At 36.1% G+C, this 23,677-nt stretch overlaps 2 protein-coding genes across 2 annotated transcripts; both read right to left on the reverse strand.

Moving 5' to 3' along the window:
* Positions 1 to 1,055: 1,055 nt before the first annotated feature.
* On the reverse strand, positions 1,056 to 1,991 carry LOC109460776 (olfactory receptor 5H2-like). Its single transcript, XM_019756488.3, has one exon. The coding sequence runs from the start codon at positions 1,983 to 1,985 to the stop codon at positions 1,056 to 1,058; it is 930 nt and encodes a 309-aa protein (XP_019612047.3). The 5' UTR covers positions 1,986 to 1,991.
* Positions 1,992 to 14,046: 12,055 nt separating this feature from the next.
* Positions 14,047 to 14,979, reverse strand: LOC109460775 (olfactory receptor 5H2-like). Its single transcript, XM_019756487.3, is given in 1 exon segment — positions 14,047 to 14,979. A coding segment is annotated over 1 exon segment (930 nt). The 5' UTR covers positions 14,977 to 14,979.
* Between the last annotated feature and the right edge of the window lie 8,698 nt (positions 14,980 to 23,677).

Here is a 23,677-nt window from a genome sequence, read left to right on the forward strand (position 1 = left end):
AGTCTTGTTTATTTTCATGTATTTCCCAGCCACCCACTGGGCATTATGATATGATATTATCTTATAATTATCTTATAAAACATTATGATATTATCTTAACATAATTTGAACTTTGGTAATATGCATTTAGAGCCCTCATGTGAACAACACATTCCAAAAAAAAAATTTATATTTACTGATTTCTTTATCTCACTAGCTTCATTTTTTTTAATTCTAAGAAGATTGAAAATTTTCTTCCTGTTCTGCAACTTCTCTTTCCCTTTCTATGCCCATCCCAATTAAATTTTGCAATCTCCACTCTTAGCTTTCTGATTAGTGAAGCTTTTTAGCGTACCCTACAATACACAAACACGGCTGCAAAATGCTTTTCGGGGTATCACAGACAGAGGCAACTTCCCTCTGTTCATTATTCATGAAAGTATACTGAGCTAAGAACATCCTCTTACAATTTGGCCTGATCTTCACTGTCTTAACTTCCTTCTCATTTTTTTTAATCATTGCTTTACCATTTCTGTTTATTTCTCTTTGTGATATAACAGTTGAACCACAAAAAGAAGTGAAATTTGCCATGACCCAAATAAAGTGGAATGAAAGACCTTTTGATGACTAGCAGAATTTCTGGCATTTGTCTCTGTTCACTCAAATACAAACCTGCCTGCACTGCAGAGTTAAATGTAATATGAGTGTTCAGGCTGCACAGCTGTATAAGTATCAAAGTCGACGTAACCAAGTCCTGCTTAGAGGAACTACACTATTTCAGTGCTTAATAATTTCATAAAGCTACATATAAGAATATAAAAGTATGTAAAATGTTTTCATTTGTTTTTAGCTTTAATAATTCTGGTACATGAACACTTGTTTAAAATTATTTGTATATTTTGAACAACATATACAAGTATTTTAAGGAGTATATTAGTACTAACAACTAAAGTTCTTAAAATACTAAGGCAATTATAATTGCAAAAATTTTGAACATTAACCTAAACAGAGCTACATCTCATCTGCATAATTTTGCGACTGTCTCAATAGAAAGAGAACATACATTAGTATGAGATTTAAACATTTCTCCTCAACATTTTTGCCAGTGAATCTGTAACTTTCTTATTTCTTAGGCTGTAGATAATTGGATTTAACAAAGGAATGATAACAGCATAAAAGAGAGAATCCATCATATCTTGGTCATCTGCTTGTACAGATCCAGGACGCACGTACATGAAGAGAAGAGAGCCATAGTATAAAGACACAGATAAGAGATGAGCTCCACAGGTGGAGAAGGCTTTCCTTATGCCTTGTAGAGATTTCTTTTTTAAGATTGTAAAGAGAACAAGTGCATAAGAGACAAGAACAGTCACAATTGTGAACACCTGTATTGATCCAGAGAAAATAAAAACCATCAGAACATTAATTGAAGGGTCAGTACAGGAAATCTTAAACAATGGCAGGATGTCACAGTAAAAGTGATGTATTATGTTAGAATTACAGAAGGTTAATCTGGATAAAAATCCTATGTGAATTAAGGCATGAAGAATACCACCTACAAATGATGAAAGTAGCAGCTGGATGCATAGTCTATTGGTCATAATCACTGGATAAAATAATGGTTTGCATATAGCCACAGAGCGGTCATATGCCATTGTTGCCAGCAGAAAACATTCTGTGGTTGCACTGAATGCAAAGGAAAAAAATTGTGTCTTGCATTCAGAGAGAGATATCATCTTACTCTTAGCTAGGAAGTTGACCAGCATCTTGGGGGTGACTGTGCATGATATCCAATTATCCACAAAGGCTAAACTCCCAAGAAGTAAGTACATTGGAATGTGAAGTTTAGGGTCATTGCAGATGATAGCAATTAGACCAAGGTTTCCCACAATGGTGATGAGGTATATCACCAAGAATACCAAAAACAGAGAGCTTTGCCATTCTGGTTGATATGTAAGTCCTGTGAGAATAAATTCTGTCAATAGTGTTCCATTTTCAGTATCCATGTCATTACTGGATGGCCCCTGAAATGAAATGCGGTAAATGTAAAAAGAACGTTCACTAAGATTGTATAAAAAGAAAATTGGGAAAAAGTAGTTGAAGTAACACCATACATAATCAGAATGCCCTTGATTTATTTACTATTATTGCTATAATACATGGAAACTAATTTGGTGAATTGACATAATGGAAAATGCAATTATTCCAGTTCTAAAATTGTGCAGGAATTAACAAATTTAGAAAGAAAAATGACATTCTAAACATGAGCTAAATTTACTGGTATTCTTGAGTGTGTTAGAGAAACTAGGTGTCTGGGACATGGATTAATGTCTAGGGAAAAGAAGTTTGAATTGTTATAAATGAATGCCATGAGAAGGATTTTGAACTTCATTCCTCAATCAATAATAGGCATGTACTGAAAACTTTTATAACAGGGAGTGACATTGAAAGATATTTTAAAAATTACAATGAAAAATATTTTTAATTAAGTATTTGGTGGTGGAGAAAATATGCTGCGGGGTGTGGGGTGGGGGAACTAAAGTCAGGGACTGATCAGGAAGCTGCTACTATTGTCCAGTAGTTCCCAAACCAGATTATACATTACAATAGTCTGGAAAAATATTTGTACAAAATATAGATTGTGAAGTATTACTGTAGACATTGATTCAGTGGGTCAAGAGTGAAATCTAATAATCTGCATTTAAAAAATGCCCTCTGGTTGATTCAAATGCATATGAAGTTCTTAGTCTATATATGATATGATATTGGGAGTAATGAGGAAGACAAAAAAACAGATCAAAATTAATCAGAATGTAGACTTATTAGGATTTGGTGACATATTAGATGTGAAGTGGTTAGTCAGTAAAGGAGAGAGGAGACACTTATATGTAGATGGTCGTCAAAAATTCAACTTGAGAGCTCAGATGCATTGGATAGTTTGTGAAGAGATCCTCCGCTGAACATCCAGGTGAGATATGCTTAGTAGTATGAGTCTACTGAACCTTACTAGAAACAATGACGAGGAGTCATTGGATAGCTGAAGGCACACTTAGGGATGACCAATCCATTGGAGAGTGTGCCTAAGGTGAAAAAAAGAAAAGTATGGAAAGAAAGTTGAGTAAGTTATATTAAAGAGGTTATAGGTGGAAACACATTATTTTTAGATTGCTAACAACAGATCCCCTTTTTTACCACATGAATCTTGGTGTCAGGCAAAGGCAACCACTCGTTTGGTAGAAGCCAAATGAGCCAGAAACTCACTTTCCTATGCCCTTTGCACCTAGAGTGAGAGGACTTGCTCTAGGTTTCAGCAGTCAAACTCACCCACACTGGATTTGGAATATGGGGAGGGGGACCCAAAGGGACAGGGGAAAAAGAGAATTTTGGGTTTCAAAGTCAGCCAAGGAAGCACTGTCAAGACCCCAACAAATGGCATTGTCAGTGTGAGCTGTGGGTCCCCAAATTCAGCAGCAGTGACAGCAACTCCCATTGAGCTGTTGACTGGCTGTATTGCTTCCTTCTGTTCCTCCTCAATTTTCAGCTGATTCCTCCAATTTCCTAGAATTTCTAAGTTTCAGCCAATTTCCATTCAACTATCTGATTTCCTGTTGCAACCAAGTGCTCTGACTCCAACCAAAGAGAGATAAGGGAGAAACTAGAAAACGATACTGAACAAAGTGATCAGAAAAGCAGAAGGGTACATGGAGAGCTGAGTGTTGTGAACATAAAGATAAGCTACTCAAGATCATAATGAAGAACAGCACTGATTGCTAACATGAATGCTGTGGTAAAACAAGGAGTGAACAGAAGTCATTTACAGTGGGAAATAAGAGATTTTTAGTGTATTTAGTGAAAGCAGTTTCCATTACATGATAGAGTTGAGGCCAGAGAATAATGAGAAATGAATGGGAAACATGGTACACATGGCACACAATGTGAGGGGAAAGTATCTGAATAGTCCACATAATGTGGAGAACAGTTGACATTTGTCTACTGCCTGTAGACAAAAGTAAAAAATTTTTCCTGTACAGCATTTTAATAAAAGTTTTCCAAAGAGAAGAGAGGAAAAGAAGACATCAAGAAGAGAAAGGGGACAGGAAAAGTGGAAAGGGGAAATTTGGGTAGGTGAAAAAAAAAAAGGGAGAGGAAGAGAATAGCAGAGACATGGATAAATAAAGGTAGGAGAGAGACAGAGGAAATGTCGGAGAAAGGCTGAAGAGGAAATAAAGAGGAAGGCTCACAGGTTGCAGATAAATGTTTGTGTTAACCTTGGTTTTCATTTAAAGTTGTCAACACTGGGAATCCTTTCTCTCTTTTTTATTCAAAATTTCAAGTTATTTTCCTATGAAATTTGTGTATGAAAGAGAGATTTTTCATTTTAAATTTTACTTTACAAAATTTGTGTTGTTCTTAATTATACTAGCACTGCCTGAAAGTTCTTTCCAATTTTAATAGTTGCTTAATCTTTGTTGTTACAAATCCTACTGGTTTTACTTCAGAGCACTTTCTTCTCCACCAGTTTTTTTAGTAGAATAAAATTGATCCAAAGATTGGAACCTATTTCTGGCAATATAAATAACCAGTGCCAATAATTATGGTTGATAAATTTATTTTTATTTGGAATGAGCTTCCTGCCATGTAATCCCAAATCAGTAATTGAAAATTCTCAAGTTCGATTTGTGTGTGGGTACTTATTAAGTCATAAAGCTGGAAGGAGCAGTGCAGGAACATTTTCTGCTATATGTATATAAAATACTCATTGAAGTTATTGTCAGAAGTGGGTGAAATGATAGAGGAGTTAATACATAAGTGACCTACCTTAAAAATTTAATCAGAGAATGTGATTAATTAAATAGAAGGGATCTTTTAATCAGAATAACCAGAAAGATTTCTTACGAAAGAAACATTATGACCTGATATTTAAACCCAGTTTAAATTGTTTAACATTCTAGTTTACCAAAACTTATAAAGTCATTCTAGTTATGTCGAAAAGATAAGTCATTTTTAAAGGGAACAATTAAATCTTACAGGTATTTTTCTTATTCAGATTTATTTACAAAAATAAGATATAGAAATAAATCACTAATTGCTTTATGTCTTTCATCTGATTTATTTGGCATCTTGTGAACTGAATCTAAAATATTACATCTTATACAGTTTTAACTCTTTATATAAAGAATAATGAATTATAGAATTCATTTCTCTCTTACCCATATCTTGTAAGAAATTGTGGAGATCCTTTCAAACTGTTAGGCTTTCTAAAGTAGAAAAATATACAATAGCACTAGACTAACAATAACATAGGTAGCAACTCTTTGCACACTGATGCATTTTGGAGTCTTCATTTCCCAAGCTCAGGAAAATGTTGTATATATATTTGATTTAAACACAGGAGTCAGCCAATTATACAACTGTGTGCTATTGCCAGAAGACAAAGGAGTACAGAACTAAAATTCCCCTAATAGCACTCAAGGACTCCCTTTAGGACAAACTAAGCTGTTCTTCTGGGTATTGTAGATTTGAACATGTATAAAAGTCCACGTTGTCCCACAGGAGAGTATGGACTCTGAAATTATAGACATCAAGTCGTACACAGTGCCAGTTGAAATGAACAGTTGAAATTTCACTTCATGCCTCTGTTTATCTACCACAGATAACACTTCTGACATGTTTATGCAAACTTCAATTTACCTAAAAAATTGTGATACTCTGAGTGCTTTGATGAGTATGGTCTTGTCTGAGTTAATCATACATGATTTTAATGAGGCCAAAGTTCTAGCTTCCCTTTAGAAGACAACCCCGAGTTGTCCTCATGCGAATTGCAGCTCACATTCCAGACCTATTTCTCACTAGCCACTCTAAGCTGAAAACTGATGAAAAATCTTACTAGGCAAACGTCAGTGGAAGAAGCAAATGGTAACCAAGACAAAGGACCACAGTGGGAAGTGGCCTAGATCAGTGCTTCTCAAACGTCAATGCCTGTGAATCTCTTGGAGATTTTCTTAAAATATAGATTGTTTCAAAAGGTCAGGGGAGGGGCCCCAAGGATCTTTATTTCTAATAAGGTGATGTCTCTGGACATTTGCCACCCTTAGGGCTTTCCATCATTGGAGAATCCAGATGATCAGAGAGCTATATCATTGGAGAAACAAACAAACAAACAAAAAATGCAAAGAGAGAAGCAAAGAGGAGCTAGATGGAGCAAGGGAGGCCAGCATGGGTGGGATCACAGGGGGTCCGGAGGCTAGGTCAGAGACTTTGTTCTTTAACCCCAATTTAAAGGAAAATGATTGAAGGATTTGAAAATGATGGTGAAGTGTTTATATTTTCTTTTAAGTATTAACAGAGAAGTTGGCAATGAATGTTCATTCAGAAAAATAATGACATTATCTATGTGAAAATCATATAATGTGAAAATAGTAACATTTTGATTTGATATCTGAAGAGTAGAAATCATGTTAACCTCCACCTGGGACTTGATTGGCAGCTAGGGGGGAAGCAAACGGAATATATTTTGGTAGACTCACTGAGCAATTATCCTGTGTCCTTAGAATTTTGCTAGTGAACACCAAAAGAGAGAGACAGAGGAGAGAGAGAGAGAGAGAGAGAGAGAGAGAGAGAGAGAGAGAGAGAGAGAAATAACATAGATAAAAATAAGTCACTGTGAAAACTTATCAGGAGGGTGGAGTAAACAGTTTGTGCATTGATAGCTTCAACATAACACAGACTTCACTTAAACATACTGCTCCCTTTAATTTTGTGCAATTATCTGCTAACTCATTTTATTGCCTGTGTTACAAAGGTCTGCATTGTTGCTCCAGTATGAGTAGTCTTCAGTTTTAGTCATTTTACTAAGTGGGTAATACCATCTCATTGTAGTCTTCATTTGCATTTCCCAAATGACAAATTATATTGAGCACATCTTTGTCTTTATTTGATATCTGTATACCTTGTGTGTCTGTCCAAATCTTTTGCCCATTTTTTACTTGAGTTATACATTTTCTTATTAGTGAGTTTTGAGAATTCTTATATACCCTGGATACAAGGCTTTTATCAGATATAGGATTTGCCAATGTTTCTCAAGGCCTTGATCTTCTTTCCCTCCTATAAAATATTGTACCGATCCATTACACTGATTGGTTCTAGTGAGCAAGAAGTACCAACTACTGTAGATTTACTGGTTGATATTTGCATGCCAAAAGGTGAGAAATAAACTCAACAAAAATTCAGGGTCCATTTGCCTCAGTGAAATTTCTAGGGGTCCAATTGTGGGGGTCATGTGGAGATATCTCTTCTAAGGTGAAGGATAAGTTGTTACATCTAGCCCCTCCTGCACCAAAAAAGAGGTAAACACCTAGTGGGCCTCTACAGATTTTGGAGGCAGCATTGTCCTCATTTGGGTGCATTATTCCAACCCATTTGCTGAGTAACCAGATAATCTGTGTTTTGAGTGCAGCTCAGAATAAGAGAAGGTTTTACAAGTCTAGGTTGCACCATTAGCTGCTCTGCCATTTGAGCCATATGATCCAGCAGAAACAATAGTGCTTCAAATGGTAATGGCAGGTAGGGATGCTGTTTGGAGCCCTTGTCAGGCCTCTATAGCTGATCACAGTGCAGAATCTTAGGTTTGGAGCAAAGCCCTGCAATCCATTACAATTAACTACTCTCCATTTGAGAAATCTATTGGCCTCTGCTACTGAAGAGACTGAATGCTTCACCGTGGGCCACCCACTTCCCTTGTGACCAGAGCTGCCTTTCATGAACTAAGTGTTATATGATCCACCAGACCATAAAGTTGGGAGTGCACAGATACAACATCATCAAATGGAAGGAGTATGTACATGATCTAGCTTGAATAGGTCCTACAGGCCCCAGAAAGTTCCATAAAGAAGTGGCCCAAATGCCCACTGTCCCCACACCTACTACACTGGCTTCTCAATCCCAGCCTACACTTGTGGTCTCATTGGAGTCTCTGGGATCAGTAGCCAGAAGAGATGACCGGGGCGTGGTTTTACTGATGGTTCTGCATAATATGCAGACACCATCTGAAAGTGGGCAACTACTGCTGCATACTGCCACTTTCTGGGACATCCCTGAAGGACAGCGGTGAAGGAAACTCCTCCCAGTGGGCAGAACTTTGAACAGTGAACCTGGTTGTTCACTTGTATAGAAAGAAAAATATATGATTCACTTGCATAGAACGAAAAAATATATGATTATATAACAGTTTGCGGGCTTTGATGAATGGTTTGGATGGATGATTAGAGACTTTAAAGAAATATGACTGGAAAATTGATGACAAGAAAAATTGTGGGAGAGATATGTGGATATTTCTCTAAATAGGCCCCCCAAAATGAAGATATTTGGGTCCCATGTAAATGCTCACCAAAGGATGATCTCAGCAGTGCAGGATTTTAATAATCAAGTGGATAGGATGACCTATTTTCTATGGACACCAACCAACCTCTTTCTCCAGTCACCCCCGTTATTACCAAATAGGCTCATATAAAAAGAGATTATGGTGGCAGGAATGGAGGTTCTGCATGGGCTCAGCAACGTGGACATCCACTTACCACAGTCAGCTTGGCAATGACCATTGATTAGTGTCCAATCTGCTAGCAACAGAGATGAATACTGAGCCCTCAACATGGCACCATTCATTGGGGTGATATATTAGATTCCAACGTAATGGAAGGGGCAGTGTTTTGCTCTTATTAGAATAGACACTTACTCTGGATACAGATATGTAATTCTGCAAGCAATGCTTCTGACAAAACTGTATCTACAGACTTATAAAATTCCTTATCCACTGTAATGGTATTCCAACCAGCACTGCTTCTCATCAAAGAACTCACTTCGCAGTAAATGAAGTGCAGCACTGGTCCCATGATTATAGAATTGACTTGTCTTAACATTTTCCCAACCACCTGGTATAGGATGTTTGATAGAGTGGTAGAATGCCCTTTTGAAACTCAGTTACAGAACCACCTAGATGACATTACCATGCAGGGCTACACAAGATTCTCCAGAAGGTTGTGTGTTTTCTGAATCAGCATCCAATATATAATACTATTAACCCCATAATTAGGATTTCACAGGTCTAGGAATCAAGTGGGAAAAATGGGAGTGGCACCACTCACAATTACCCTTAATGACTTACCAGTATATTTTTTGCTTCCTGTTCCCGTGCCTTTATGTTCTGCTGGTCTAGAGGTCTTAGAGCCAAAGGAAGGTATGTTTTCACCAACACACATGACAATGATTCCATAGAGCAGGAAGTTAAGACTGCCGTTGGGCCACATTGTGTTCCTTATTCCTCTGATTCATCATGCAAAGAAGGAAGTTACAGTAATCCCCCTTTATCCATGGGGGATACCTTCCAAGACCTGCAGTGGGTACCTGAAACCATGGTCAGTACCAAACCCTAAATATATTGTACTAAGTTTTCTCTTGTGCATATATACCTTTTCACTTAAAGGAAGTATTTTAAGGCTTCTCTTTGGTGTATCTGAATTGACAGAATCACTACTACTCTTGTGCTTTGGGGCCATTAGGTAAAATAAGGTCTACTTGAATATAAGCACTGTAATGTGACAGCAGTCAATCTGATAACCTAGATGGCTACTAGGTGACTAATGGGCAAATAGTATATACAGCAGGTATACACTGGACAAAGGGCTGATTCGCATCCATAGGAGATGTTATCACTCTCAGAATAGCTCACAATTGAAAACTTATGAATTATTTATTTCTGCAATTTTTCGTTTAATATTTTTGAACTACAGTTAACTGTGGGTAAATGAAACCTTGGAAAGCAAAACTGCGGATAAAAGGAGACTACTGTGTTGTGATGGTTGGTGTGATTTCTCCTAACTACCAAGGAGAACTAGACCACTACTACACAAAGGAGATAAGGACAAGTATGTCTGACATTCACATTACTTAGGTGTCTCTTAGTACCCTTCCCTGTAATTAGGTCAATGGAAAACTCTAACACATCAATCCAAGCAGGACTTCTAATGGCCCAGACTCCTCAGGAATGAAGGTAGAAAAAAAAAAGACCAGATAAAGACAATTGACCATTTGAGGTGCTTGCTGATGGCAAAGGGATTAGGGACTGGGTAGTGGAAGAAGGTAATTATACATACCAGCTATGACCACATGACTAGCTACCAAAATGAGTAGTGTAATTGCCATGAATATTTATTGCTTAGTTTGGTAAGAATACATTTGTATGTGTGTGTGCATACACACACTTACCTATTTGTATATTTATGTATGCATAAATATATACATAGCAAAGACATTTGTTTTCTTTCCACTCTTCTTCCTTATCATGTAACATAAAATGTGTTGACTTTATCTCATAGTAACTGAGTATTGTTAATTTGACCTTATAGTATTTAAGTTACCAGAAATCTAGGAGCAGAGTAAATATCACTCAAGGATTTTACCTTCTTTTCTGGGGAAGAGGTTAGTGCATTTTCAGTTTTACACAGCATAACTGTATCAGGTTAGGTGGAATTATGACCTTGCTATTGTCTTTATTTGGTTTAAGGAATTGTGTATGGGTACCAAGCAGACAACAGATGGGGACTTGTGGTGGTTCATTTTATGTCTTGACTTGGCCATGGATGCCTAGATATCTGGTTAAATATTATTTCTGGTTGTGTCTGTGAAGAGATTGGTGTTTCTGGAACAGATTAGTATTAAATTAGTGGACTGAGTAAAGTAGTTGGTCCTCCCTAATGCTTGTGGGCCTCATCTAATTCATTGAGAACCTGAATGGAACAAAAAGCCAGAGGAAGGTTGAATTCACTCTCAGCCTGACTTCGTTAATCTGTGGCATTGATCTTCTCTTGCCCTTGGCTCTCTTGGTTCTCAGGCCTTCAGTTTGCTGATAACTATACCACCGGGTTTTGATTGCCTATCACTACTGCCAGTCCTGGTTCCCAAGTAAATAAGAACAATGGGAATGTTACATAGTAATAAATATCAACAAATACAGATCTGTGTAATCCCATGGATTCTCCAGTGAGAAATAATGAAAGTGTCTGGACAGTGATATATTCATTCCCTTTCCTGGGAATAGTGGAAACCCCTCAGGGAAACAAAAAGAAGGCAGAACCTATCTAATCTTGTGAAGTAAGTTTTCAGAAATGTAGATTAATAATATTTGTTTTAAATACTTAATATGTTTCGTATCGTTTAAGGCAAATGTCTAATTGAACAGCTTCTACCTGACATTTTATCATAGTCTATCCTTAGAGCCAATCCTAGTGATAAAAAGAGCAAGAATGATTCACTTTAAGTGTATGGTATTTACAATTGTCATTAAGAAACTTATGAAGGTTAGTTGACATGCAGCAGCCTTCTCAGGCCCAGTAATCTTCTGGAGATCATTATAAGATTGAAAAGTAATAAGGTGCTCATACTGTATTCTATATACTTGTGCTGTCATATGTATTTCAATTTTACAAACATTTCCCAAATATTCATTTAGGATTTCATGTGTGTAAACTACTGTGTTAAGCACTGCAAAAAACAAAAAGAGTACTAAGACTTCCAAATTATAATCTTAAAAAGCCTGAAAAAACAGGTATTACATAAAGCCATTTTGTCTTAAAAGAATAAACTACTGAATATTTCAGATGAGGGACCATACTTATCCTCTTCAAAGTAATCTGGAAATGCATCATGGAAACTACAACAATTGAGATAGGTCTTGAAGAAAGGATAGCATTTAAATTGTAAAAGAAGACGGAGGCATTTTATCGTGGGATGGGGGCTTTTGGTGTATTAATAGAAGCATGTATCTGAGAAGATAGTATGTCCAGAAGACTTCCAGTAACTCATATTGTATATAATACAGGGTAAATTAGAAGAATTGTAGAGGAGGAGTTTGAGTTTAACCAAGGTTTTATTGGAAAGGACTTCAAATAATTTCAGGAAGCAAATGAGGGATGAAGCATATATATGAATTTTTATAATATGTATGTGTTATAATATAATTATATATAGCTATATATAATTATATATATTTATATAGGTATTTTAATATATATTATATATAATATTTACATTTTTATATAGATATGTATGTGTTCGTACATGTATATGTTTATATATAATGTTATCTGATTTACACATAAACAAATAAACATAAAGATGCATATATACAGAGGGTACCAAAAAATGTATACACATTTTAAGAAAGGAAAAAACTGTATTAAAATTACGCTGATGGTAATCACTTTGAGCACCTCTTGTAATTGCAGAAGTCAAACGTGACTTGTGTTTTGTTATCGGTATATATTGAGTATTACAATTTTAATACAGTTTTTTCCTTTCTCAAAATGTGTATATATATTTTTGGCACCCTCTGTATATACATATACCGTGTTTTCCCGAAAATAAGACCTAGCGAGACAATCAGCTCTAATGTGTCTTTTGCAGCAAAAATTAATATAAGACCTGGTATTATATATTATATTATATTATATTATATATATTATATTATATTATATTATATTATATTATTATATTATATTAAAGACCCAGTCTTATATTATAGTAAAATAAGACTGGGTCTTATGTTAATTTTTGCTCTAAAAGACGCATTAGAGTTGATTGTCTGGCTAGGTCTTATTTTCAGGGAAACATGGTATACACAGATCTAGATGCATATACCATATATGCATATCATCTGTTAGCAACGGAGATCCATTAAAAGTTGTCAAAGAGGGATATGGTTTAAATAGAGTTCTATTTGTGAAGAATAATCTGACAGCAATGTTTGGGCAGTAAGAGAGTACCAACCAGATGTAGGAGATAAGGAGCTAGAGTTTTGCAAATCAGAGAGGCTGTTAGTTATGAGGCTGAGGGCCACAGTGGTATCAGTAGGGACGTGTATGGAATCACTGGTGAGAGAGGAAGGGCAGGTGTGGACATGAACACAGATCACTCATTATACTCAGACTATGCAGTGTGACAAAAACTAACATTTTAGGACTTTGGGGGTGCAAACCATCCACAACATTGCTAATTTGATGTCTTTCCCCGATACTCACTAGCCACTATGACATTATATCATCTTAACATTATTCGAACTTTGGTAACATGCGTTTGAAGCCTGTCATTTTCAACAATGTTTTCCAATAATCTTTATATATTAGTGTATTACTTATTGCTTTATCTTATTAATTTCCTCTTTCTTAATTCTAGGAAGATTGAAACAATTTCCTTCCTATTCTACCATTTCTTTATCCGCTCTATGCCCATTCCAATTAAATTCTTCAATCTTATCGCTTAGCTTTCTGAATTAGTAAAGCATTTCATGTTATCCTACAAAGTGCAAACAGCTGGGAAGGGCCTTTCCAGGCATCATACTCATAGACAGTGAGAGACAACTCCCCTCTTCTTGTTACTTATGGAAGCTCACCAGGCTAAGAGCGTCCTCTTATCATTTGGCCCCACCTTCACTGCCTTAACTCTATTCTCATTTTTTCCTTCATTGATTCCCATTATTGTTTATTTCTCTGTGTGATATATGAGTTGAATCCCTACAAGAAATGAAATTCGTCATGTCCCAAATACATTGGAATGAAAGACCATTTAATGATTAGCAGAATTTCTGGGATTTGCCTCTGTTCACTCAAACATAAACTTGCCTCCACTGGATTAAATGTGATATGAGTCTTTAGGCTGCATAGCTGTATTACTATCAAAGATATCAAAATAAGTCCTGTTCAGAGAAACCACACTCTTTTATTGCTTAATGCATTTATGAAGCCACAATGAGAACATATAAGCATCTAAAATACTTTGTTTTCCTCTTTAATTATTTTATTATGACTAAATTTATTTAGTCTAAAATTTTTCTTTGTTTTTGAATAACATAGGCACATATATTAAGGAGTTTATTAGGTACTTCCACTTTAAGTCATTACAGTGCTAGAGCAATTATAACTGCAAAAATCTTGGAACACGAACAAAATCAGAGCTTTATCTAATCTGCACAATACTTTGACTGTTTTAATAAAAAGAGAACATATATTAGTATAATATCTAAACATTTCTCCTCAACATTTTTGCCAGTGAATCTGTAACTTTCTTATTTCTCAGGCTGTAGATAATTGGATTTAACAAAGGAATGATGACAGCGTAAAAGAGAGAACCCATCATATTTTGGTCATTTGCTTGTGCAGATCCAGGACGTATGTACATGAATAGAAGAGAGCCATAGTATAAAGACACAGATAAGAGATGAGCTCCACAGGTGGAGAAGGCTTTCCTTATGCTCTGTAGAGATTTCTTTTTTAAGACTGTAAAGAGAACAAGTGCATAAGAGACAAGAACAGTCACAATTGTGAACACCTATATTGATCCAGAGAAAATAAAAACCATCAGAACATTAATTGAAGGGTCAGTACAGGAAATCTTAAACAATGGCAGGATGTCACAGTAAAAGTGATGTATTATATTAGAATTACAGAAGGTTAATCTGAATAAAAATCCTATGTGAATGAAAGCATGAAGAATACCACCTACAAATGATGAGAGTAGCAGCTGGATGCATAATCTATTGGTCATAATCACTGGATAAAATAATGGTTTGCATATAGCCACATAGCGATCATATGCCATTGTTGCCAGCAGAAAACATTCTGTGGTTCCACTGAAACCAAAGGAAAAAAATTGTGTCATGCATTCAGAGAGAGATATAATTTTGGTCTTTTCGAAGAAGCTGACCAGCATCTTAGAAGCCACTGTGGATGACATCCAAGCATCCACAAAGGCCAAACTCCCAAGGAATAAGTACATGGGGATATGAAGTTGAGGGTCATTCCATATGATAGCAATTAGACCAAGGTTTCCCACAATGGTGATGAGGTATATCACCAAGAACATCAGGAAGAGGGGGATTTGCCACTCTGGTCGATATATAAGTCCTGTGAGAATAAACTCTGTCAGCAGTGTTGCATTTTCCTTTCCCATGTCCTCACTTTGTGTTGCCTGAAATGAAATGGAGTAAATGAAAATGTATCACTAACAATTTATAATAATAAAATATGGGTGTGTGTGGGTGGGATGAGGGTTGAAATAAAACCATGCACATCAGAATTCCCCCTTAATTTTATTACCTCTGTAATAGATGGAATAGATTTTGGGGCATTTGCACAAAGGGAAGAAAATGCAATGATTTCAGTTTAAAAATGTACAGCAATGAGCAGATTTAGAAAAAAAAGAAAGACATTCTAAATGTGTGATATATTTATGGGGATACTACTGAGTGTGATAGGGAACTTTTGTGTATGAAACACAGATGTAGGATTAAGAGAAGAGAATTTTGAAGGGCCTGGGTAATAAAATGAATTGCATGCCATGTAAAGGACCTTAATCTTTATTCCTCAGGCAATAAGCAGGCACCCAAAATTAAGAGATGTGGAATGGTACTGTGAGATACTATAAAAAATAAATATGTGGTAGTGTGAAAAATAGGCTGTGGTGGTGGTGGAATCAGAGTCAGTAATAGTAGTCAGGAAAATGATACTCAGATTACACGTGAGAATTGTCTGGGAAATTGTGCCAAATGTAGATTGTGGGACATTACTGTAGAAATCGATTCAGTGGGTCAAGAATAAGGTCTAAGATCTGCATTTTAAAAATGCTTTCCAAGTTCATGTCAAGTGTGTAGTCAAAGGGTGACATTACATTGGGAATGATGAGGAAGAATGAGAGATACATGCAAAAGAATTCAGAACATAGAGTCACTAGGATTCGCTGATATATTAGATATGAAGAGGATGGTCAGTAAAGGAGAGGGGAGTCACATGTTAACTGAGCAGATGGTCATAAACAACTGAGATGAAGAACTCAAATGCATGAAGTGGCTAGTTTGCGGAGAGAGCGTCCTTTGAGATGTACTTACGGTAATAGTGTGAATCTACTAGAACTTAATATAAATAGTCTTAAGAGTCATTGGAGATGCCTGAGGCATATTTAGTGATGACCTATCCATTGAAGAGTGTGTATAAAGTAACGAGAAGAAGTGCCTGGAAAGACACTTGAAGACATTATATTATTAGAGGTTATAAAGTGGATACACAGCATATATTACTGTGTTTCCCCGAAAATAAGACCTAGCCAGAGCATCAGCTCTAATCTTTTGGAGCAAAAATTAATATAAGACCCAGTCTTATTATATTATATTATATTACATTATATTATATTATAATATACCCGGTCTTATATTATATAAAACCGGGTATATTATATTATATTATACCTCATGTTATATTATATTATATTATATTATATTATATTATATTATATTATATTATATTATATTATATTATATTATACCGGGTCTTATATTATATTAAAATAAGACTGGGTCATATTAATTTTTGCTCCGAAAGATTTAGAGCTGATGGTCCAGCTAGGTCTTATTTTCGGGGAAACACGGTAGATGACCAACATGTGATTCCCTTTTCTGCCACATAGTCTTGATTACCAGCAGAGGTTACCACACATATAAGAAGCCCAAAGATCTAGAAACTGACTTTCCCATCTCCCTTGCATCTACAGTGAGGGGATTGACTTACCGTGTTTCCCTGAAAATAAGACCTAGCCAGACAGTCAGCTCTAATACGTCTTTTGGAGCAAAAATTAATATAAGACCCGGTCTTATTTTACTGTAAGACCCGGTGTAATATAATATAATATAAACAATATAATACCGGGTTTTATATTAATTTTTGCTCCAAATGACGCATTAGAGATGATTGTCTGGCTAGTTCTTACCTTCGGGGAAACACAATAGATTTGGCATATCAAGCCCACCCAACCTGCATTTAGATTATGGGAAGAGGGAGAAAAAGGTTTAGGGAAAAAAAAGAATATTGGTTGCAAAGGCAGCAGTATGAAGACTCCAATAAATATATCCTGCATCTACAATAATGGCAGAGTCAGTGTGAGCTGGCATTCCAAATTCAGCACAGTTGACCCCAGGTCTCATTGAGCTAGTGTAGGGACTTGATTTTGGCTGTTGATTGGATTGTTGCTTTCTTTTGTTCCTGCTTCCCCCCCCCCCCACCTGATACCTCCAATCTCTCTTACACTTCTGTTAAAGCTAATTTCCATTCAATTAACTAATTTCCTGTTACCTGGCTCACACCAAAGAAGGACTTGGGAGAGGAGAAAAGGATACTGAGCAGAGTGCTGAAAGAAGCAGAAGGGAAACTGGACAGCTGAGTTTTAAAAGAGAAAAGATATTCAGGAAGAACGAAGGGAAGTACATGTCAAATGCCAAAATAAATGCTCTAGTAGGACAAGAAGTTATCAGATTTCACTGAGTGTGAAAATCAAGAGATTTTTAGTGGCTTTAGTGAGAGCAATTTCCATCATATGATGGAGTTGAGGCCAGAAAATAAGTAATGAACGGGAATCAAGTGGGTGGAATCATACAGAACACTCCCAGAAAGGTGGAGAACAGTTGGCAGTTTTCTATTTCTCCTAGACGCATGTAGGTTTTCTTTTTTCTTCTAGAATATTTCAATAAATATTTTCAAATGAGAAGAGAATATAGGATGGCATGGAGAGGAAAAAGGGAACAGGAAACGTGGACAGTAAAATGAATTGGTGAAAAGCAGACAGGGAGGTGAGTAACAACTGGAAAAATAACAGACATAGATGGGTAAGTATAGGAAAGACAAGCCAAAGAAGACAGGGAAGTACCGTATTTTGCCATACATAATGTACACTTTTACCCCAAATGTGTGAGGGAAAAATAAGGATGCACATTATACACGGGAGGGCATTATATAGGTACATGACAAAATACGGTAGTATATGAGAAAGGCTGAAGGGAAATAAAAGGAAAGACTCAGAGGCTTGGGGTGAATGTTTCTCTTAACTCTGGAGTTCCTTAAAAGTTGCCAGTCCTGAGAATTATTTTTTTGTTTTTTAAAAAAAACTAAAAGTTTGTTTTCCTAAGGAATTTGTATGTGAAAAAAAGATTTGAATTTTAAATTTTATTTTATAAACTTTGTATTGTTCACAAATATATTGGCACTGCTCCAAAGTTCTTTCCATATTTAAAAATTGCTTTCTTTTTGTTATTACAGTGACTAGAAGTGATCTTCTCTAGAAATTCTGCTTATTTTATTTGAGAACACTTTTCACTCCACCAGTTGTGGGGGATTTTGTTTGTTTGATGTGTGTGTGTGTGTGTGTGTGTGTGTTAGCAGAATAAAACTGAGACAAAACTAGATCCTGAATAGAGACAATATAAATAATGAATGTCAATAATTCCAATTGTTAAGTAGGTTTTTATATGAAATAGCCTTCCTTCTTTCTTGCAAACCTAATCACTAAATAATTGAAAACTCTCAAATTCAATTTATTTGTGGGTACTTATTTATTCATAAATGATGTAAAACATAGTGGAGAGACATTTTGTACATATTTCCTAATATATATATATATATATATATATACTAAAATTTACCTTATGAAATTATTATAGGTAGGTTAACAAAGTAATAAAACACATTAAAGGGAACAATTTTGTCTTACAGATTTTGCATGCCTAATTTTAGCACAAAAATAAAATACATAATTAATTCACTAGTTTTTCCCATTTCCACCTGGCTATTTTGACATGTTTTAAACCCAATCTAAAATATTTATAAATTAAACAATATTTAAATTTTTCTATGTAAAGAATAATGAATATTGTACAAATAATTTCTCTCTTACCCATATTTTTTTTGGAGAAATTGTGGAGATTCTTTCAATCCATTAGTCCTTCTAAAGTAGAAAAATATACAGTAGCACAAGACTGACAATAACATAGGTAGCAATTCTTTGCACACTGATTCATTTTGTAGACTTCATTTGCCAAACTCAGGAAAATATTCTTTATATTAATTTGCTTTGAACAGAAGAGTCAACTAATTATACAACTGTGTGCTTTTGCCAGAAGAGAAACAGTATGCTTTTGCAGAACTGAAATTCCCCTAATAATGCCCAAGGATTCCCTCCAGGACAAAGCTACTGGGCATTATGGAAAGTCCATGTTGTCCCACAGGGCTTTACAGAATGAAGTAATAAAATGAAGTCATTGTAGACAGTTCAAGTTTTAACAATTAAAATTGCACTTTTTGCAACTGTTTTCTACCATAGGGGACACTTCTGTCATGTTTGTACAAACTCCAGTTTATGTATAAATTTTGGTGCTCTGTGTACTTTGATTCATAAACTTTTGTCTGAACTAATCATACATGATTTTAATGAGGCTGAAGTTCTAGATTTTCTTCCAGAACCAATACCAAGGAAAGTTCTCATGCAAACTATAAGTCACATTTTAGACCTATAGCTAACTCCCCACTTTAAGCTGAAATGCGGTGAGAAATCACAATGGTCAATGAGAGAATCTTGGTCAATACCTTCCATTCACTCTTTTAATTGTTTATCAAAAATACTGTCCATTATAGGAAGATCTGAAAATAATGATAAGCAATAAGAAAATAATATCCTGTAATCACCTACAAATACATACTATTAATATTTTAGCACGAGTCTTTTCAATTTTTTTCTATCATATATTATACCAACATCTATACGTCTACATGTTTGCAGATAAGGAAATTATACATATGCATGTAGGTTTGCAATCTGCTGTTCCCACTTAATAGATTTAAAGTCATAGCTCTAGAGAAAGGAATTGAAGTCGCTACTTTGATCCCTCTGCATTTTTCTTTTTCCCTCTCCCAAAGAAAGGAGATACTAATATAATGTGTGAAATGACAAGATTCTGGTAGGACCACATGTTGACGGGGCATCCAAAGGTTAGCCTGTGTCTTTGACTTACCATTGCTTTTCTCTTCTTTTAGCAGAAAAGCTAAGTAGTCCTGGGCGTGCTCCTTTGAAACGTGCTCCAAATCATTCCACTCTTCTTGACCAGAGAAGTAAGTTCACTTGTGGAAAGTTTTAGAGCACCCAGAACCCCCATACCTCATTAGCTGCTCAACTACCCAATTCCTGTCCCATATGAATGGTAGCACATAAGGAGAATGTTAGAAGCCCAGCCATGTCAAAGGGTCAACTCATACCAGCTCCAGCCCTGCTTGCCCATCACCTACACCATCCTCTGGGAGTGAAAAGGCAAAATTTGAAGTCAGGTGTCCCACCGTGGGGAGGAAAGGAAGTTATTTTTTATTGGTTATAGAATTCTGAGTTGGCGGATATTTTTTCTCCACAATTTGAAATATGTGACTCAATTATCTCTGGCTGTGTACTTCCCCCCCCCCCCCCCCCCCCAGTTACCTTCAGACTTTCCTTTTTATCTTTGATTTTCAGGCACTTCAGTTAATGTGCTTAAGTGTTTTTTGTATTTTTATTTTGTTTGTGATTTGATTTGTTTGTTGTGGTATTTATTCTGCTTCAAGTTCTATGTGCTTCTTGGGTCTTTGGTTTGATGCCTTTCATTATTTTTGAAAAATTCTGGACTTATGTTTTTAAATCTTTCATCTGCCCCACTCTCTTTTCCTCTCAGATTCCAATTACATATACATTAGATAATTTGATATTCTTTCAAAGTACTTGAATGTTCTCTTTTTACTCTTTGAGCTTAATTTTGATAATATCTATTGACCTAATTCAAGTTCAATGTTCTTTCTTCCACTGTTTCTAATTTGCTGATGAACTCACCAGAGATATTTTTTACCTTTGTTCTCATGGTTTTTATTTTTGTTTTTTGCAAGGATCAGTTTATTCAAGCAGAAGAGAAGGAAGAAGCTGACTACTCCATAGAGTAGTTGTAGTCTTGTTGGGATTTAAGCCTATTATCAACATCCCTGTAATCAGGGGCTGTACATTCAAATATGTGGGAGGAATATTTAAGGATTTTCTGGGAAAGGGTAAAGATTTCCCTGAAGGGCTTCCTTGGCCATTTTGTGCCTTTTAATAGTCTTTGCATTTCTGACACTGGCAATGGGGTTGGGGGTTGTCTTTTAGCATGCTAATGCATTGTAATGAGCGTATAATGAGTCTTAGGGTAACTGCTAGGTGAAATCTGTTGCTGTGTTGGTTTTAGCTGGTCACAGTCTGTGTTAAACCAGCACCCAGACTACCAGCCATCCATCCCACCTTGGAGTCTGGCCTGGGGTCTGATGATAAGTTTCAGAAGGGTTGAGATTTCTTAGCCTGTGGCCAGCCCTGCATCCACAGCCTGCCTTTCATCTGCCTCATTTTTGCCTCAGAGATTTTATTCTTCCTTATTCTTAAAGGTTGATGAAGGATGGAGATCTGGCTTCTGTAGTTGTTTCAGGCTGTTACAGGACCACTGACCTTACCTAGGGGGAGGAATAAAAATTTCTGGATGCCTGATTTAAGAGGCCTAAAGGAAGAGGCTATAGTGGCTCTGCTATGACTGACTGATATCCTCGCATACCATTAGTTTTACATGGAATCGTTGGAGCCAAGAAGATATAAACTTAACTGAAAAATTAAAAAGGCAAGGACAGAAGAGTAGCAGTAGTAAGATAGTTGTTAAAGGCCTTAAAATGGATAAAAACTAAGTAAAGCTAGGGATGACTCTCTTAATTATTGACCAAATTTTGTTAGGACCTGTGTTTTGGTTACAGCAATAGCAGAAGAAGCCGTGCAGGGCCTTTAAACTTCCTTAGATTCACTAGCAAACAGTCTTTTTCCTCATAGTTTTAAAAAAAATTATTTCTAGCATTTTAGCTTGACTTTTAAAAAATAATTTCTGTTCCTGTCTCTGAAGTTCTCCATCTGGTCACACATGGAAACTTTAACATATTAATCATGATCATTTTGGATTTCCTGACTGATAGCCCCAACCTCTGAGTCATATCTGAGACTTGTTCTTTTTATTTCTGTGTCTTTTAGCATTTCTTTCTTGCTTGTTTTGTTTGTCTCACAATTGTGAATAGTTGATGAGTAAGAACGTGAGGAAATGAGATAGGAAAGGTTATGTAGCCAATGAAGGGTGATTCATGAACCAAGTTACAACTCCAAGCTTAATCTTTTTTGGAAATACCATGAGCCAGTGTAGACCATAAACTTCAAAGTTATATCAACCAAAGAGCAAAGGATTGGAGGGTATTTATTCACCAAGTCCCAGCAGTCATTGGTTGATAAATGTTCTGGAAGAGATTCTATGAATAACATTAATTTCCCAGTTCTTATACTGTGCCTTAAGTGTGGGTAGAATAGTCCTGGCCATCAGAGAAAGCCCTCAGATGTAGATGTACAGTTAGCGAAGATGTGGGCAGGCACCAGCAGTATCTGTGATAAGGAATCTATAGGAATCAATGGACAATGTGATCTATGACTCACACTGAATGAGCCATTCAACACTAACTATTATAATGGGTCAAAGTATCCTTCAAGAAACCCATTCTTGAAAAACTAAAGGTGTGGTTGTTCACACATAAACAAAGAAGTGATGAAATTTGCTTTCATGGATCTAGAAAAGTGGAAAACAGTTTCTCAAAGTCAGTCATTGCATACAATTTGTACTACATAACTCTTAACGTAGGTCCTCTTAACTGGAAGAGACTTTCCACTGGTATTAGCCAAAATTCATGATAAATGTTAATTTATTTTAGTCTTTAAAACCTAAATAAATACTTATAATACAGTTCCCAGTCACATTATTACCATCCATTGGCTCAGTGTTTATGGTATCTTATACACAGGGCAGCCAGCCACACAATATTGTATCGTGAATAGTGCCCCGAGTTGAGCAGTGCACACAGTCTGCTCAGCCATTCACAATCCCTCTGCATACACTTTGTCTCAACACTACTCATGTAACCCATTATTTTTCTATCAATAGTTTATAAGTGTTGTCCCATTGTCTTTGTACTTTCAGTACACCAGATAGGAAGTCAGATACTACTGTACTTTCCTTTGTTAGTAACCCAGTCTCTCTGTCTGGAAGCTTGTAGGTCTTCTCATTACCCCTGGAGTCTTAGACTATTTGCCAGAAGCATATTCTACTTGTAGTTAGTAAACTCTAAGTGATATCCATTATTTCTAGGAAATGGCTTGAGGAGCTGCAGTTTAGACTGAGTGAACCTGACTTGCCCATTCAAGAATCACCAGCTTAGAAGTTGTAAATGCTCTATAGAGCCCTTTCAGTAGTACATTCTTTCCTAAATTAAAAGATAAATACTACAACTTTTGAAATTTTCTGAGGAGTTTTAATATTGTATGACTTTACAGCTCTTGTGTTTTGAAATAGCATCCTTCTTTACCATCTAAACCATTTTGCTCTACCTGGTTGAAGACAGGGCAGGAGACCTAACAGAAGCATGGATGGATTGGGCATTTGGAGCTCTATTAGTATCAAAGATACTTCTGTTAATACCTCCTATTATATAACAATGACAATTTTCTCCTAGTCCTGATTTGATTTGAAGAAATTTTTAATTCAGTTGGCTTCAGTGTGTAGAGTACAGTGCTGTGCTTCAGTCCTCAGCCTTGAATACCTGTTATGTCCACACATCAGGTTTTCTGTATACATTACATGATTCTTCCTCTTAACTCTTCCTTACTGCTCAGCATTACAAGGCCATCACCTGTGGATTTTGCTGCAGATATGGGTAGCCAAAGATATTACAACTTTAAATGAATCACACACTTACCACTTTAGAGTTCTTCT

Source organism: Rhinolophus sinicus, chromosome 17 (genome assembly GCF_057876585.1).
Source record: "Rhinolophus sinicus isolate RSI-liver-muscle chromosome 17, RSI-T2T, whole genome shotgun sequence".
In the NCBI taxonomy this organism is placed as follows: Eukaryota; Metazoa; Chordata; class Mammalia; order Chiroptera; family Rhinolophidae; genus Rhinolophus; species Rhinolophus sinicus.